Source organism: Kogia breviceps, chromosome 2 (genome assembly GCF_026419965.1).
Source record: "Kogia breviceps isolate mKogBre1 chromosome 2, mKogBre1 haplotype 1, whole genome shotgun sequence".
NCBI classification, from domain to species: domain Eukaryota; kingdom Metazoa; phylum Chordata; class Mammalia; order Artiodactyla; family Physeteridae; genus Kogia; species Kogia breviceps.
In genome coordinates, this window is record NC_081311.1 from 182,350,810 (window position 1) to 182,368,767 (window position 17,958).

At 54.2% G+C, this 17,958-nt stretch overlaps 1 protein-coding gene across 24 annotated transcripts in view; it reads right to left on the reverse strand.

The window, feature by feature from the left end:
* Nucleotides 1-17,958, reverse strand: part of TNS1 (tensin 1) — a 201,479-nt gene that overhangs the window by 43,923 nt on the left and 139,598 nt on the right. For all 24 annotated transcript variants that reach the window (XM_067026849.1, XM_067026837.1, XM_059052085.2 and 21 more), the window contains one exon: nucleotides 3,646-5,199. In XM_067026849.1, the coding sequence (XP_066882950.1) occupies nucleotides 3,646-5,199 (1,554 nt within the window). The remainder of the gene's footprint in view (nucleotides 1-3,645; nucleotides 5,200-17,958) is intronic.

Here is a 17,958-nt window from a genome sequence, read left to right on the forward strand (position 1 = left end):
CTTTACCTTTGTGAGGATGACTCCCAAATCTATAGCTCTTTCCACTCTTTTGAGCTCCAATTCCAGATGTCTGATTGCCTTCCATACATCTCTACCTGGAGGCTCCAATGTCACTCAAATTCAACCTATCTAATACTGAGGTCTTCATCTTACACCAAACCTGCTCCTCCCGCTAACTTCTGGCTTATTAATGGAACCATCATTCTGTTTCTATTCATGAAGCCTCAGAATAATCTTTGATGTCTCCCTCTTCTTCACCTACTACATACAATCAACTTGTAAATGAATCAGTTCTCATCCCACCACAGCATCCCTGGCACCCATCTCTTCCTTTTCATTTCCATGGTCAGCACCCTAACTCAGCCCCCATCACCTAGGTTAGCTAATAAGCTCCTAGCATCTCCCAGCTCAGAGTCTCTCCCCTTTTGTATCCTTCCTGCCCAGACCCACCAGATACATCTTCCTAAACTACAGCCCTGATCATGGCATCCTCTCCTAAACACAGTAATGGCTTCCTACACTGCCACTAGGTAAGATTCAAGCTCCTTAGTCTGGTATTAAAACCAAACAGATGCAGGCCCCACGCTACCTTTCTTGACTCTCTCTCACACAGCCTATATGCTCTCAATCCACTCTATTCTTCAAACATGCCTTAAGCTTTCCTATCTTAATTATGAGCCCTCTCTCTCCAATGACCTCACCCATTTTCAAAGTCCTACCCATCTTCCAAGGCTCTATAAAACCCACACTCAACAAAGAGCCTCCCCAATCTCTCCAGCTGAGAGTGATCTTTCCTTTTTCCTCATTCCCACAGAACTTTCTTCATACCTCTCTTATTACAAATAACTTCATTTTAAAGTTCCAGTTCTTTTTCCCCTTTCTAAACTCTAGACTCCTTAAGGATAAGATCAACTTCTGATTTCCAATATGCATTGAAATCTCTACCTCTAGAGACACCTGAGATCAGTACAGTCACAGAATCAGGATCATAAGATAACTTGATTGGACTCAACAACTATGACTCTTATTTCCTTTTCTTGTCTTATTGCACTGGCTGGGATATCCAATACAATGTTAAATGATAGTGGTGATAAGAGGCATCTTTATTTTGTCCCTGGTGTAACGGGAATGCTTCTAATTCTAATGTTTCACAGGAAAGTGTGACATGTGCTACAGTACCTACACTTTGTCAAGTTAAGAAAACTAACCCTACATACTCTGAGGGCTAAGCTGAAATAAGACATTAGGAGTAGTTGGATCAAAGTGGGATGAACCAAGGACATAGAACTGAGGTATGACAGCCTCAGTTGACAGCCAAGGAAGAAAGAGCAGACTTGAGGGAGAAAGGCCAGGAGAAACCAGATCATACTGATGACCATATAGAGGTTCTCCCTCAGATCTGAGGTTACTCACGTTGAAGCTTACATTCCAGCTTCTTGCAGAAGAATGTAAAATGAGAAGAAAAAGGTAGTGCTGAAAGTCTATCCCTTGGCTCCTAGACTGTTCTACAAATTAATCCTGCTGGTGCATCTTTATCTACACAAGCACTACGGATAGGGCTACTGAAGAAGTTGTGCATGCAGGACCTGCTGACATAAGAAATACTGTTCATGACAGGGCATGGACCCAAGAGGTCCTCTGTAGCCCTGGAGACCAAATATAACTGTCCCCTCTACACATCTTATCCTTTCTCCTGACTGAGTCACTCACAGTTGGTGGAGGAGACGAGGGCAGGGTTGGAGGACACAAGTACTGTGCCAACAATATCCCTCCCTCCATATGACATCTTGGCAGCCAAAACCTGAGCAGCTACAGGATATGGAGGTTGAGAAGCAAGACCTCAGAAACTAGTAGGAGAGAAAAGGATGAGGGGAGAGCCACTACAATATGGACATCCTTCCAGGACCGTCAAAGTATGGCTTCCTTCTGAGCAAGCTCTGGGAGAGCTATACAGAGGGTTCTGTGAAAGGGAGGAAACTCATCCTGCTCCCCCAGAGAAAAGCCCCTTGGATCCTGCCCATCATTAGACTAGAGTGTCACTATTCCTCAGGCCACCACCCCAACTCTGTAAAATATTGAGAGGGCCCATTCCTCTCCCTTCAACAAAACCAGGAGGAAAATGGTTTCTGCTGACAAGCCAGGTACTCCTTATCTCATGGGCCCAGATGCGGACAAAAGTAGAAGACACCAGCCCCACGGGGACCCCCCATGGAGCATTTCACCCCTCAGGTTATAGAGCTACTCATCTTACGCTTTGATTCTCGGGTAAAGACAACGATGTGCTGCTAGACTAGCTCTCCAGGGCAGGTGAAGTCCTTGATTGCCAATTTCCATAGTGTGAATACTGCCATTATGGCCAATTTGAAGTTACCAGTAGTTGAACTGGGGGCTGTGCTCTGCTCTGAAGTACAGGAACAGGGAGTCCATGCCTCCACACCAGGTCCTGGACTCAAACCCAACAGCCAACTGGCCTGGCCCCAGCTACTTCCCTAAACCCACCATCCATTCTCAGGGACGGCGTCTCCCTTCCTCCCTGTAGCTGGCATGGTGACTCAGCTTCCCCTAAATTTAGGAAAAGGGACAGAAGGCAGAGTCAGCTGCCCAGGCTCCCCTTCTGCTCCCTGACTACCCACCACCCTGTCAGCTGAGGGGCTTGGCACAAGGTCCCCCTTACCCCAGGCTCTGGTCCATCCTGGCCTGGGCTTCACCTCCACAATAAAACCAACTCATAGGATTTCCCGCCCAGTTTGGCTGTCCCCATGGAATGGTCACAGGCTTAGGCCAGAGGGAAGGAAGGGAGCCCTTCCTGCCCCTCCCAACATGGCCCTGGACACTCTGCCATTTCTTGCCTTTATCTCCCCAGTAAGCTCATCTTGTTGCCCCACTCTGTCTCCTTTCTCTGGAGAATAAGTCCATTCTCTGAAAGGAAATGGGGCTCTGTTTCTCAGTGCCTGCTTCTCAGAGCTGGTCCTAAAGCAAGGACTAGCAGGACAGCTGAACAAGAAGATGGACCTTGGCCTCCCCAGAAACAGAGAAATATCCTGAAAGGACGCATCAGGGTTGAACACTCAGATGGAGCCCAAAGGCTTCAGGACACCCTCTCAGGCATTGCTGTGCCTCTGGGAGGGCTCAAAAGGGAACTGGAGTCCACAGAGGCCTCCCTCCAACACTCTCCAGGCCTTCTCCACTGCAGGCAGCTGCAGAGAGCATCTCCTCTCTGCCTAGAAAATTTGTACTGCAGCCCTGGAGTCACCACCTCCAGGAAGCTTTCCCTGATTGCCCTAGGTGGGAAACCTTGCTTTCCCGGGCTCTGAGGCTTTGGTCCCCACTTCTGTTGTAGTACACATTGCTCTCTGTTAGAATTATCTGTCTGTGTACCTGCTCCCTCACTAGACCGAAAATTCCTGAAAGACACTGATCTTTGAACCTCAGTGCCTGGCTTGGAGCCTAACAGGCAATGAACGCAGGAAGGGATGGCTGGCATGTGGGCTCCTGACAGCCTCTTCCCCAGGCCAAAGCAGCACCCGCTAAGGTGTGATGGCTGGGCCTGCACCTCGCTCCAGCAAAACCTGCCAAGACCAGAGAGGGAAGGTGTGGAGGGAATAGGAGGGGATACCCAGAACTCATGGCCCCTGAGGCTCTTACCTGCTACCCGGTGGGCCACAAGCCCCTCCAAGTTCAATGGCTCCTCCTCTGGAGTTCGGGATGGGTCTGACGTCACCTCCTTCGATGGAAGCTGAGGCTGAGTGGTGAGGCCAGGGAGAGAGACTGGGGGCAGCTGAGGCCCCGGAGAGCTCTGGGTGTTTGGAAGGAAGGCAGACGAGGTGGAGGCAGCTGGGCTCTTTGGACGGTAACTCTGGTTGGGCCCCGTTAGACACGGCTGATAATCATAAGGTGAGTAAGGCCTGCCAGGAGGGACAGACTCCAGGGAGGCCCGGGGAGCAGGCTCAGGGGTGCCCAAGGAATGCCCACGGGGGATGTAGCCAGATCTGGACTGGGTCAGCGGATGGGACTGGGAGGAGGAGCCAGAGAGGGGCTGGGAGGAGAGCGGGGAAGCGCCTGGCCAGGCCCCAGGGACACTCTGGGACTTGTGCAGTGGGGCGGCCGCCGTGGCTGGCTCCAGATCCAGCATCAGCATATTGAGGGCTTCGATGGACTGCTCGATCTCCTGCTGGGAGGCTGCCCGCGGGAACTCGGGGAGGCCAGGCATGGGGGGCTCTGCCAATGGCTGGGGGCTGGGCCTGCTGAGCCCGAGGCTCTCCAAGTGGGCTCTTTCCTGCTGGCGAGGAGGTGGGTGAGGCTGCCAGGAATTCAGGCCCCTCTGCACAGCCTCCCGGCTGCTGCCCCCCCGGGCTGGAGCTGGGGGCAGCTGGGGCTTGGTTTCCGGAAAGGACTGAGAGCGGAACATACCGCTGGGGTCATGGCCATAGTGGGAGGTGGTCATTGACTGTGGCCAGGCTGGGTGGGGCCCCTCCCGCTGGTAGCCAGCTAAACTCTCCTGTGCAGAGTAGGAGGGTCGCATGGGGGCAGGGTGGCCAGTTTGGGCAGGCACTGCCCGGCTGGCAGACTCATAGGGATAGCCCCCGCCGTTGACCATAGGTTCCACGGGATAGGGCTTGTCCAGACCGTTGGTCAGTGGGGACAGGGCCTCCGGGTAGCCCCCCTCACTGGTGTTAGTGACCCCATCCAGGGAAGACAGTGTGCCCATGCTGCCCACGCTGTGCCCATCCTGGTTGGGCAGCTCATCGTCCAGGATGTCTGTCTCCCGCTCGGATGCCAAGGCCCTGCCATTGACGTGAACCTGGGCCGGGACGACATGGCGGCCGGAGGAGGGCGCAGCAGGGCCCCCCGCCAGGCGGGACCGGAGATGCTGGGTGTGGTACATGGTGCCTTGCTTCTCTCGCTCCAAGCCAAAGCCACTGAGCAGGCGGTCCAGCTCACGCTTCTCCTCGGGACTCAGGGCAGCAGGGGCACTGGAGGGGCCGGGGGCAGGCTCATCGGTCTTGTCTGTCTTGGTGGAGGCCGTGGAGTTGCCTGAGTCGCTGCTCACGGACAGGGTGTGCTCCACGTGGTTGGGGGTAGCCGACAGAGCGGGCCGCGTGGCGTTGACGGCCCCGGTGCTGCCGTGCAGGGAGTCCTTCTTCTTCACCTTGGCATACAGGCTCCCGTCCAGGGGTCCCTGCGTGTGGCCCACAACCTCTACAAGAGAGGGACCAGAGGGGAGACAGACAGCAGATGTCAGTGGGAGGCGGGACATCTTCTATTCTCCCGAGGAAAGCAGCTGAAAGCTTCCCTCCCCTGGATCCCCAAAGGGAATCCTCTCAGCACCCCGAGATAGAGCCAAGGTGGCAGAAGGACAAAAGGACAAAAGGACTCTTTCCCCGAGCTTCTGAGCAGAGCCCTCCCCTGCACCCAGGGTCCGGGCCAGGCAGTGGAGTCCAAGGTTGGGCCGGGGTCCTGGGGGCAAGATGCCCCAGTCCAAAGCCTGGATCTGGCACTGCACTCGCTTCCCAAGGACCTGGAGTGTTGGGCCAAGATGGGGTCCAGCAAAGGCCGCAGGCCCGGTGTTAAAGAGGACACAGTTTCCCTCTGAATGCCAGGGCCTGTGGGGGTTCTGGAAAGGAGCTGCAGGGGCCAAGGGTGGAGGGAGCATCTTAGGGATTGAGAACACAAAAGCAGAGGTTTTCAGTAGGGAGAGGTGCCCCCTGTGGCATTTTGTCTGAGATGCTCTGGGGACCCCGTGAGCAATACTTTCTCTGAAAGGAAAAAGTGAGCGCTGGGTGGCTAGAGGCCAAAGGGCTGACTCAGGAACGAAGAACTTCCCTGCCCAGAGGAACTCAGTGATTTCACACCCTGTACAGTCAGCAGTCCAGCTTCCAGCCTTGACACCCACACACACACCTCCCTTCCTCCCCCTCCAAGGCAGGCCCCCAACTGGCAAGAAAAAAAGCTCCCTCCCAAACTCCAGCCCAGACACCAACAACCACACATACACCCACACACAGAAAACCAGATACGAAGACATCCAGAGACATACACTCCCACCAGAAATCACCCAAATCAAAAACACCCAGACGCGTGCACTCATGGAGTACACCAGACAGCCCCAGCACCGCAGTCAGAAAGAGCAGTTGTGGATACAAATACACAAATACTAATGTCAATAGCTAACATTCAGGGAACACTTGGCTACATTTACACGTACATAACGTTATTTCTAATCCTGTGAGTCAGGGCTGTTATGTCTATTTTATTTTATTTTATTTTATTTTTATTTTTTTATTTTTTATTTTTTTGCGGTACGCGGGCCTCTCACCGTTGTGGCCTCTCCCTTTGCGGAGCACAGGCTCCGGACACGCAGGCTCAGCGGCCGTGGCTCACGGGCCCAGCCGCTCCGCGGCACGTGGGATCCTCCCGGACCGGGGCACGAACCCGTGTCCCCTGCATCGGCAGGCGGATTCTCAACCACTGTGCCACCAGGGAAGCCCGTTATGCCTATTTTAAAGACGGAGAAACTAAGACGTGAAATCATTTATTTGCAGACACGTAGTGCTCGGTAAAGCTGGGATTTTAAATCAGAACTAATTTCAAATTTTTTAAAAAACTAAATTAAAATCAAAGCTAAAGCAGAACTTCAAAGACCACACAATTTTGTATTATCCTACACTGTCATATCACACCCACCCACCCCCGCAGAATAAACACATAAAAGGCAGCAATACCCCAAAATAAATAACGAAATTTAAAGCCACAAACATTTCAGAAAATACCAGCTCCTACCATGCCCAAGGATCAGCCCTCAGGCCAGAAGTGGCAGCCTCTAAAAATAAACACTCATACAGAAGTCCACGGCCAACCAAAAACAAGTGATCAGACAACCGCAAAACAGGAACATCCTGATCAACACACACACACACAAACCACAGGCCAACCAAATGACGTCACCCGAAAGCACTAGCACCGACATGCCCCACAAGGCACATTGTCCACACACACCCCCTGGGGGCTGGAGGCTCTGCCCATCCACTGAACTCTCCAGAACCATGTCTCTGCCCCCAGTTTTCCCTGAGGCTTTGGGGTCTCAGCCAGCAGCAGGCCCCAAGTGACACTGGGCCAGAGTGTTGCCGCAGCTCACAGCTCACAGGGGTGGCGCTGGTCTGAACTGGAAAAGGGTTTTGGCTGAGAAAGGTCTGATTCTCTGAAAACCTGCCCCTTGTTCCGGGACCCCAAAAGGCTAAGATGCAGTTATACACATGCTGCCTCTCCCAACTCAGGTGGCATCATCCCTAAAGGGGCCGAAATGTCGATGAGAGGCTGCCCCTCATGCTGTGTCCTTCCAAAGAACCGGGCTCCATGTTATACACACAAAAAAGAGACTCTGGCTGGCTGTTTCCAGAGGAGAAAAGTATTGGAGACAGAAGGCTCTCATCCACTCCGATTTTGGAGGGTGATTCTCGTGAGGATGGGCCCCTCACACCACATAGTGTCAGTCTGAAGAGCTGTCTTTCCTTCTCACTGTACCCGGAAAGCTGCTGGCCCATTCCTAGGCCCTGGCCCTACTCTCCAGCCCACACCGTGTGATGACAGAGTATTTCTCCCAGGCCTGGGATCTCCTCCATCCCCTGAAGCCCCTCATCTCCCAGGTCCATGCGTACACAGGCCGGGAAGCAGCGGGGAGGAGCAAAGCAAAGGGTGGAGTGTCCAATGGCCTCCCATTTCTACTCAGAAGGCAATGAGAGCCACCGGGTGCAAACCAGAGCAGACCTGAGAGTATTCCTTCCTAGGAGAAAGCAAACCCACTCCAGCATCTCACTAGGGTTCACAAAAGAAAAGCTGTTGGCAAGAGAGATAAGAGAGCATCTTCCAAGACAGGGAGGGAGAATTCACACTGATTACCACTACCTGATATCTTGGCCCTCTGGGCCACGCCCTACTCTTCACTGACTTTGAAAATGCCAATATTAAACTTATTCTGTCACGACGTCACTTACCCCAACGTGGGCTACTGTTCGCAGGAACAACATCAGGATAATAACTGCCAGGCAACTAAGGCTTAGTGAGAACATCGAAGAAGTGTAAACCGCTTAATTAAATCCCATTTGCCAGGGCTTCCCTGGTGGCGCAGTGGTCGAGAGTCCGCCTGCCGATGCAGGGGACACGGGTTCGTGCCCCGGTCCGGGAAGATCCCACGTGCCGTGGAGCGGCTGGGCCCGTGAGCCATGGCCGCCGAGCCTGCGCGTCCGGAGCCTGTGCTCCACAACAGGAGAGGCCACAGCGGTGAGAAGCCCGCGTACCGCAAAAAAAAAAAAAAAAAAAACAACCCATTTGCCAAGTACAGATGGAAATGCCTATTCCTGATCTCAAAGAAGGGGCCGGCTGCTCCTGATGCCCTGTGCTGGCAGCATGCTCCAGGCTGTTGTACACCTTCATTGGGTCATCTTCCTCTTCAAATCAAGAGGGGAAACTGAGGACACCCAGGCCCCTCCTAGGTCCGTCAGCCCCCGTGAGGGCTCTGCTGAAATGCCAGTGCACCTGAGGGGCACGAACACCCGCTGCTCCCATCGGGAATGAAGGGAAGTGCCCACATCACGCCATACAACACGCTCGTCATCCCCTTCTCCCCATCAACCACGTCCACATTAAGAGCTATTTACCAGGACCGCAAGAAGCCGGAACACCATGTCGGTTTCCATCTATTAAGGCAGGAAGGGCAAAAGAGAGAGGTAGGCAGAGCAAAGAGGAGTGAAACAGAGTGGGGGAGGAGGAGAGGTGACTTCGAGAGGTGAGGGGAGATGGCTTCCAGGCTCTGAAGGGGCCACCAGATCCATCTTGAAGTCCCAGCAGCCTCTATGGGCCCAGCCACTTCAGGTCAAGACATCTCAGATGAGAGGGAGTTGGACACCCAGGGGGAGGGAGCAGGGGAGAGAGGGAGGGACCTGCCTGGACGGTGCTGTGGGTGCTGAGAAAGGGAAACACAAGGTATAGGCAGCCCAGGGAGCTGAGCTCCCAGGCCCCCAACCTGGGCCAGCCTGTACATCCTGCGCATTTCTCTAGAGAAGTGGAGAAGTCTCTTCAAGGCCCTGGTTGCTTTGTCTGATTACGCCTGGCTCTTCCCAGCAGCTGCTCCAAGCCCTGGACTCCACCCTCAACGCTGAGCTGGATTGCAGAAAGGGGCCCTTATTCCACGGCGGCCGTAATCCAGATGTGCGTGTCATGCTTCTGGAAAGCTCTGAGGAAAATCCCCAGCTGACTTGGACGTGGACCTACTCTCTACTCCCTACCCCCTAGGCTCCCTCCAGTGAACTGCGGAAGTTCGCGTGTAGCTGGAAGCACAGCACAGGCCAGTACGCAGGAAAGGAAAGATGTGTCCATCCCACACACTTCAAAAGGAACAAAAGAAATAAACATGGGATGCTAAAGTGATAAAGGGTTTGGGCAGTTGCTGTCTACTTTTGATGTTCATAAGAATCTCCTCCTGGGATTGTTAAAAAAAATGTAGATTCCAGGGCCCCATCTCCAAAGATTTTCACGCATAGATCTAGGGTAGGGCCAAGAATCAGCATTTTAACTAGCTCTCAGGGGCTTCTGGGTAACATCTTGAGAAACCCTGACCCAGGTGGTCAGCGTTTTGAGTCCTATGGTTAAGGACTTCCGCTTCTCTCACTAATGTCAAGTGGGGAGATGTCATTGATTTAGGTGTCAGAACAGACAGGCCAACCGGGAAAAGTAAAGGGGGCCAGCCTGGTGGACTGCAAGAAAGTGACTCAGTGACGAGAGACCCCTCCCTGTCCAAGAGCAGAATGATTTAGTAAGGTCTTCGGGATGGGGCCCTTCATGATAAACAGTCCTTCGGGTCCACATCCAGCAGAGTAACAGCTCATTCCAATACATGACCCGGAGCAGTGATGACCACCCAGTGTGGAGGAAAATCAACGCAATGCCAACAGGAAGGGGCACGGTGCCCACCCCGGACACAGGCGGCTTAGAGGCAGACGGGGGCCCCAGCAAGCCAGGAGGGACTCTCAGCTCCTTAAACGTGGGAATGAGGCATCAAAAACCATGTGTGTCGGGCAGGTAGGTGAGCTTTGACAAACAGTGAAGCTTAGCCAGGATGCAGCCAGGAGAGCAAGTTCTGGGTGTGTTAACCCTTTAGCCACAACCTCTTCCCCAGCCATGGGGCGGGGAGGTGGGCTGGGGTGGGGGGGCTACTGAGAAGCAACAGGTGAAAGCCAGAGGAAGGGTACCAGGGAGGCCAGAGGGTTGCGGTTCTGGAAAGAAAGCAGAGCGGAAGGGCCCCTCCCTCCCCACCCCCTCACCAGCTCACTCAGAAGGATGGCCCCCATCTTAACGGCTAATTCAGCTTGTGTTAACCACTAAACCTCCTTAACCACGCGGAGCCTGGCCTCCAAGCCCATCAGGTGAAGATTCAGATGCTTACCTGCAGGTCTGGTGAGTGACAGGATTCAGGCGCCAAGCACCTTGAGCTAGGCCTGGCACATCCAGGCATGGTAACCTCTCCCCGTGCCGGCCATGCAGACCTTTTATCATCTGGCCCCTGCCTGCCTTCTGAAGCCTCCCCTTCACTGACTTCAATACTCCACACACGCCCCACTCTACTCATACTATTTATATGCTCTTTGGCACCCTGTGCCTCGCACATGCTGTTCCCGCTCCTGAAAGGCCTTTCCCCACCCTGCTCCCGCAACCCCCAACCTCCCTGGCAAACCCCTTCCTTCTCCTTCAGGCTCAGTGCGAACCTCTCTGGGAAGCCTCCCTTGGCCTTACCCCTTTCCTACGGTCCGCCAGACTCAGATAAACCTTTTACAGGATGGCCCTCCAGAGTGCAGGGCCTGGCACACGTGAGATGTTCTATCGAGCTTCTTGCATGACATTAAATAAAGCTTTATATAGTCCTGTCAGCCACCGAGATACTCTTCTCCCACATTGCCACCCAGAGAAGTGGAAAATCAGGGATTCAAGGTGGACCTCAAGCTTCTCGCAAAGGGAAGAGACACACTGCAGCAGCCAAAATATCATGAAAGAGGGGTGTTGGTAGCACAGGCTGGGCCCCGTGGAAGTCCTTGTAAATTGGCTGAGCCAGAGCCCACCCTATGGTATCCCCCACAGGACGTCTCAGCCACACTCCAGCCCAGTCCAGGGGACATTCGCTTTCCTAGCCAAGGACCCCCTGAGGTATCTGAAGAATTCCCCCCAGAATGCCCAAATGCAAATTTTGCACATAATTTCGGAGGGGTGACGGACACCCAGGGGAGGTGTGTGAGGAGGGGTGGAGGATGGAGAGAGCTGTGGGGAACCTCAGCCCCGTGGCTCGAGCATGGCATGGGGGTCCTCCTGAGATGCCCAGGCAACGGCAGCAGGGACCTCCTGTAGCCCATCTGTGACAGACCCGTACTCCACCCATGCTGACCTCCCCGCGCAACGCTCGCAGCCAGCCAGGGCCTGAGGCAGCTCTTTGTTCGAAACACAGCTCACAGAGAGTTCTAGAACTTCTCTAAATAGGAATGGGCTTCCTCGGGGGCTCTGAAGAGCTTCCGAATTAGGAGTTGAAGAATGAGTCTCTGCAGGGGAACCACAGAGAGGAGACACAGCCTCTGAGAGGCAAAGCGGGCAAGTGAGAGGTGCAGCCTCAGGGACTCAGGTTCACAGTGGGACGTATCCACTGGCGCCACACTGACAAGCACCGGGCCCTGTGGGCAGGGACGGATGAGTCTGGGTGTGGCACACACCTGTCTTTCTTCCTGTTTAGCAGCGCTCAGAGGGAACCCACTGCATTTTCAGATACTGGAGAGAAGAGAACAAGATTCTTCCCAGGGCTGCTGTCAATCCTTACACAGGTGGCTCTGTCCCCTGTACAAGGGATCTCATCAGGGTCACCCCAAAATCTGCCTCTGCGGACCCAGGGAGGGTCCACACCTGGCCGCCTCTGCCAATCTGCCGAGGCAAGAAGGAAGGAGGGAGGTACGAAGCCCAGGGCCCAAACGGAGCCCCCATCTGACTTTCAGAAGAGGAAGAAAGTCAGCAGCATCCAAACAGAAATGGAAACCAGAGCTGCCTCCCACCAGCGGCTCCTGCCCGTGGCTCCCGGCCCTCAGAGGCACAGAACGCAGGTCTGAGAGGGACCAGCTGAGCCATGAGAGCTTTTTAAAAGCCATGGGGTTTGGGGAGCTGACGTGCCTTGAGGGCTCAGTTAATCCACTGCCCAGCCCTCATTTTACAGGACAGAAAATGAGGCTCTGTAGGCTCCGGGACCCCCGAGGTCACCCAGCACGGAGGGCGGAGGGCATATAGACTCGCCTCCCTGCTTCCAAGTACAGGGCTCTTCCCCCTAATGGCGCTTCAAGGTGAAGACGCTGGAGGAGCCTGGGGGGCGGGGGCACTCTCCAGCTGTGGCTGCAGACCAAGAACCTCACGATATAAGATACAGGCTTGGTCCAGTGATGAAGAGAGATGTGTCCCCAAGGCCTCCTCAGGAAGGACCCACACACTTTACACAGATACCATCTTACTTGAATTCCTCCAGAGAGAGGGAGTAGGCAACAGAAAACCTCACGGTGACCTTTCTTTCAGACCCAAGAGACCAGGGCCTGGAGGGTGAGTGACCTGCCCAGTCACAGGCCAGCCCAGGCCAGTGGGGTGAACGTGAACCTGCAGACCAGCCTCCTGACTCCAGCCTGGACTTCAGCTCCCACGCCAGGCACTATAGCCAGAGCCTGGCACTCCTGCTCCCCGCCCTCGGCCTCTCCGGGCAGCAGATATCACAGGCACACTCCGGATGGTAAAAATAGCTCCTGAGCCCACAATAACCGACGTCCTTCTTTGCCAGGCCAGGGCGCCCGCCTGGACACTCAGAGATTCCTGGCCAGGGGCACAGTTGAGCCGCCAAGAGCCCTGCCAAAGTTGGGAGAAAGCCATGAATGGGAGCCCACAGGAGGCCAGTGGGGGAATGGTCAGCCCCGAGGGTGCCACAGACTTCAGGCCACAGAACTGGGGGGTGCGGGTGCTGTCCTGAATAAACAGGACTGCTTCGGGGGCGAGTCCATGCCTCCGCCACTTGCCCTCCGCTCACCCCATTCTCTCCCGCCATGAACCCCTACCCCAAACGGTGAGGCCGCTCAGATCCACTGCCCCCCGCCAACGCAGCCACCCCTCGACCTGAGGCGGCGGCTCTTACACATTCCAGGGCAGCGAGTCCAGGAAGGAGGTGGCCAGGTCAGCCCCATCTGCCTCCAGAAGCAATGCCAGGGTCCACGGCCCCACGCAGACACACGCCCTTCCCCAGTCCAGGTCCACGGCAGCCCCCAGCCCCCAGGCCCAGAAGCCACCATCCAGCCTCTCCCCGGGTCCGGCAGAGAGCCACACAAGGACACACACGGGAGAAACAGCTGCCCGGCAGACACTTACCCTCTGGACAGAGAGGGAGCGAGGGGAGGGGAAAGAAGCGCTCTGAATCGATCTCTGCTCCTTGTGCCTCAAGTTTCAAATAATTCGTCCATGGCTGCAGCTCTCAGCGCTGTCTGTGTCCTACTTGGGCTCCCTCGGACTGCCAGGGGTGGGAGGGGCAAGTGCCGCCTGCCTGCCTGCCCTGCCCGTGCGCTCTGGAGCGCACACACACACACACACACACACACACACACACCACTCCTTCCCTTTGCCTCTTGCTCACGCGCACTCTCTCTCTCTCTCTCTCCTTCTCTCTCTCTCTCTCTCTCTCTCTCAGCTCGGCTTGCTCTGCCTCACTCTGGCTTGTAGGAAGCCAGTGGGATAAAACTCTGTCTGTAATTTCAGCCAGCTGGGTCCCCAGGGCTTCACTTATTCCGTAGCTATGCAGCTCTTGAATGACATCACAGTGGCTTCCCAAGGCCTCCACATGGAGTGAGAAGTGTCCAGGCCAGCCCATCTCCAGCCCCAGCTCCATCCTAGTCCAGCGACGGCCCCAGCCCTGTCCAGGCCCAGCACAGCCCAGCACAGCCTCAGAACTTCCCCGGCCCGGCTCCAGTCCCAAACCCACTGTGGCTCCAGGACCCAGAGAAAAAGTGGGAGAAAAGTGGCTAGGATGTGAGGGAGAGGGAGAGGGAAGGGTGAGAGCTCCTATGAGGTTATGGAGATTTATTTCCCCCAATTTTTCCACATTTTTTTCCCATTCTCATCAAATGAAAGGCAGAACAGATGACAACAATTTTCCAGCTGCTGAACAATAAGGTGGAAATCTTTTTTTTCCTCTCTCTCTCTCCCTCCTCGCCACCCAGCACACACCCGCCGCAGGGCAGAGTCTAGGAGCCAGGACACTTCCTTGGCTTATAAAAGGGGGAAAAAAACCCACAAGCTCCTATATTTCCCAGAGCTGACCACGGGGCCTAAATGGAGGCACTGGAGTATCACACATGCAGGACGCTGGGACGGATGGGAGCCCCAAAGTGAGATCTGCAGTGCAAAGCTTTGGATTCTGACCCAGGAACCTTGACCATTTTTGAGGCCTGACTTTGGGAAGGCGAGTGTGTGTCTGGCTCAGGACACTGACCTGCCGGGCCACCTGAGATGCCTCCGGGTGACTGGCCATCGGTATTCAGTTTGTTCCCACCCATGACAATCATGAATGGCGGAGAGGATAACTTTTTGAAGTGTAGGTGATGTCTACCCTCACATCTAAGCAGCCAGATCCAAAAGAGCCCCCTCAGCTAGAAGCCACACGAGCTGCCCAAATGACCCCACCATCAACCTGGTGTGCCCTGAAAAGTACCAGTAACCCCTACCTGAGAGCAGGACACCAAATTCCATCTCTTTTTTGCATTTCAATTGAATGCTCAACTCAACCCCCACGGGCAGTAGGAGATGGCCTAGGATTTGCAGCCAGGCCAGTAGTGGTTTCGAGGCCTGGTGTCTCCTTGTCCGAGCCCCAGTTCGTTTGCCACCCCAAAGTGCTTCTGCAGCCACCCCACGCTGACGCCGAGACCTTTCACAGCCAGGTTGGACACCGCAGGCCCGGGAAGGAGAGGCATGCCGGGCGCAGGCCACCTACTTCTCCCTCTTCGGAGCAGACACCTCATCCCTAGCCCCCTCCCCATTGCCAGCATCACTAGCTGCTTCTTTCTGAGAGTAAAGGAGAAAAATAAGAGGAAGAACAAAAACGGTGCCCTGTCCTCTGGTCCTTGTCCTATCTTAACATTTTCATTTTCACCGATGAGACGGGGAACACCCCAGCCCAGCGTCAAAGACTTCACAGAAACCATCAAGAATGGGGAAGGCAGCAGAGGGGTTCCATGCCTCAGGCTCCAAACTGGGGACAGAAGAACTTCCGGTTTTCCCAGCGCAGGACTGTTGTAAGACCACAGTTTGGACAAACTACTGTAATTATCCTCTTACCTCCATAGAGCCTTCTGGGACTAACTGACAAACCCCAGGCTCTTGAAAGGGTCTGTCACCAGTCCACCCAATAGTCCCTACCCTTACAGCAGTATTAACCTAGATTTTATTTGCATACGACCTTCATGTTTACCTGCACATCTGAATCCCATCAATAGTATTATTTTGATAAGATTTTGTAAAATTTTAAAAATAAATTTAACTTCCAAGTAGTTCAAAGCATCAATATCCATGATATCACAGATTTGGTGTGAGAGCTATACACTTTCTCTTCTCATATGCTTTAAAATAAATAGACTTTAAATCATTTCATATATAATTACCAGTCTGGCCAATGTACCATACTTTGGAAACACCACCATACAACAGTCTCTGTAAGTAGCAACCCGATCCCATGGTTCTCTGCTACCATCCAGAGACTGGCTGCACCAGAAGGCTCTGGGGAGTTTCATAAAAACCCTGACCCCCCCGGCCCTACCCCAGACCTCCAGAGGCCGAATTGCCAGGGGTGGGACCTGGGAATCTGAATTGCAAAACACTCTCCAGTTGGAGAAGGCTAGGCAGCCAGGTTTGGCAAAAAATGGTCCTAGCTGTACTTAACTGTTTTCAATTATAGGGATCTTACTCTCTACCCCAAAAGCCCATTTCATCATTAGATGGCTCTAACAGATAGATTTTAGCTCCCTGACTTTTCCACTAACCTTGTGGTGCCTGATTGGGTGGCTCAGACAAGCCAAATCTCGGCCACATGAGAGCTTCAGACACTGAATGGGATGCGCAAGTCCTCCTGAGTCCCCCCTTTGACAGACAAACCTCCCCCACTCCCACCCCCAAAGTCCCTGAGCCCACCGTACCTCTCTTTGCTTCTCCTCACCACCTGAGCACTTGTTACCAGTGGTTTTTCTCACTCTGAAGCAAGGGACGACCCATCTGGCTCTCTGACCTACGAGGGGTACCACAGGCCTATCACCTTCCCGTTTCTGGAAACCATGCCTTTAATAATGCACCCTAAAGTCATACCCAGCCCTTTTGACTCGTTTCACTTCAGCATCTGCCAGGAACACAGTGGCTAAGAACATGGGCTTAGGGGTCAAGCCGACACTGGTTGAAATGCAGACACTACTACTTACTAGCTTAGTGCAACCCTGGGCCAATTACTTAAGTCTTCTGCATTTCAGTTTCTTTATCTATAAAATGGGTATCTCGGAGAGTACTGCAAAGACTGATACAATGCGTGTAAAGCACTCAGCACAGTAAAAAGCACACAGAGGTGCTCTAAATGAGGCAGCCACGTAGATACAACCACCATCACATCGACATCTACTTCTCAATCCTCCTTCCCTACCCGACCCACCCCGAACAGCACCTCGGTGACCCTAGCTCACTGGGCCCAGATGAAACACACCCAGTGCTTAAGCTTCAGGACATATCATTTGGCCTGTCCTTTCTCTGCTCAAATATCATGGCATCGAGTGTCCAGCAAAGAGAAGAGTCTCACAAAACGGCCCAGACGCTGAGGATGTGAAGTTGTTCAATCAACAAACACTGGGGGGCTTCCCTGGTGGCGCAGTGGTTGAGAGTCCGCCTGCCGATGCAGGGGACACGGGTTCGTGCCCCGGTCCGGGAAGATCCCACATGCCGCGGAGCGGCTGGGCCAGTGAGCCATGGCCGCTCAGCCTGCGCGTCCGGAGCCTGTGCTCCGCAGCGGGAGAGGCCACAACAGTGAGAGGCCCGCGTACCGGACACACACACACAAAAAAAACAAACACTGGGTCTGTCCCGGCTTCAGTTACTGCCAACAGTATGCCTGAAAATGCCACCCCCTCCCCGCTCCAGAGATGGCTTCAACACCAAGGACCAAGAGGACGGAGGGATGGCATCTTTCCAGACCTGGTTTTTTGCTCTTTCTCGTAAGGAACAAAATGGCTAAGTGTTTTGGTTTCCAAGAAACACGGGCCGAGAACAGAAGCAGGAAACAGAAAAGAGTCTCTTCACTGAAGGGCTACCTCACACCCTACGAGTGTGAGTGGTGAGGTCCCAGAGACGAGAGACTGAGGAGACAACTAGACCGGTGGTCCTCCCCCGAGGCGACGTACTCCACAGGGAACATGTGGCAATGGCTGGAAATATCTGGGGTTGTCACACCTAGAAGAAATGCTATTGGCCTCCAGTGGGTAGAGAGGCTTCTAAACATCCTCTAACACCCAGGACAGTCCCATGTCCAATGCCAATGGTGCCACAGCCAAGACACCCCGAGACAAACTGAGGACAGAAGGAGTTTGGGGTGTGAGAGACAGAGCTCGGGACTGACTCAGGAGTCCGGGGTCCCAATCCCAGCTGGGCCACTAACTCACCTTGTGACCCTGGCCAAGTCATTTCCTGGGCCTCCGTTTCCAAAGTGGTAAAATGAGAGAGAAGAGCAAGATGAGCTTTGCACTCTCAAACTTCTGGTTCTAAGCAGAACACAAGGAGGAGGAGAAAGGCCTGGCGTCCCAAGGCTCAAGGTGTGAAAGGTCTGGGCGGAGAGGGAGGACCCCGGGGAAAGGCCACTGCCTGGGCTGGGTGTGGCGCAGGATG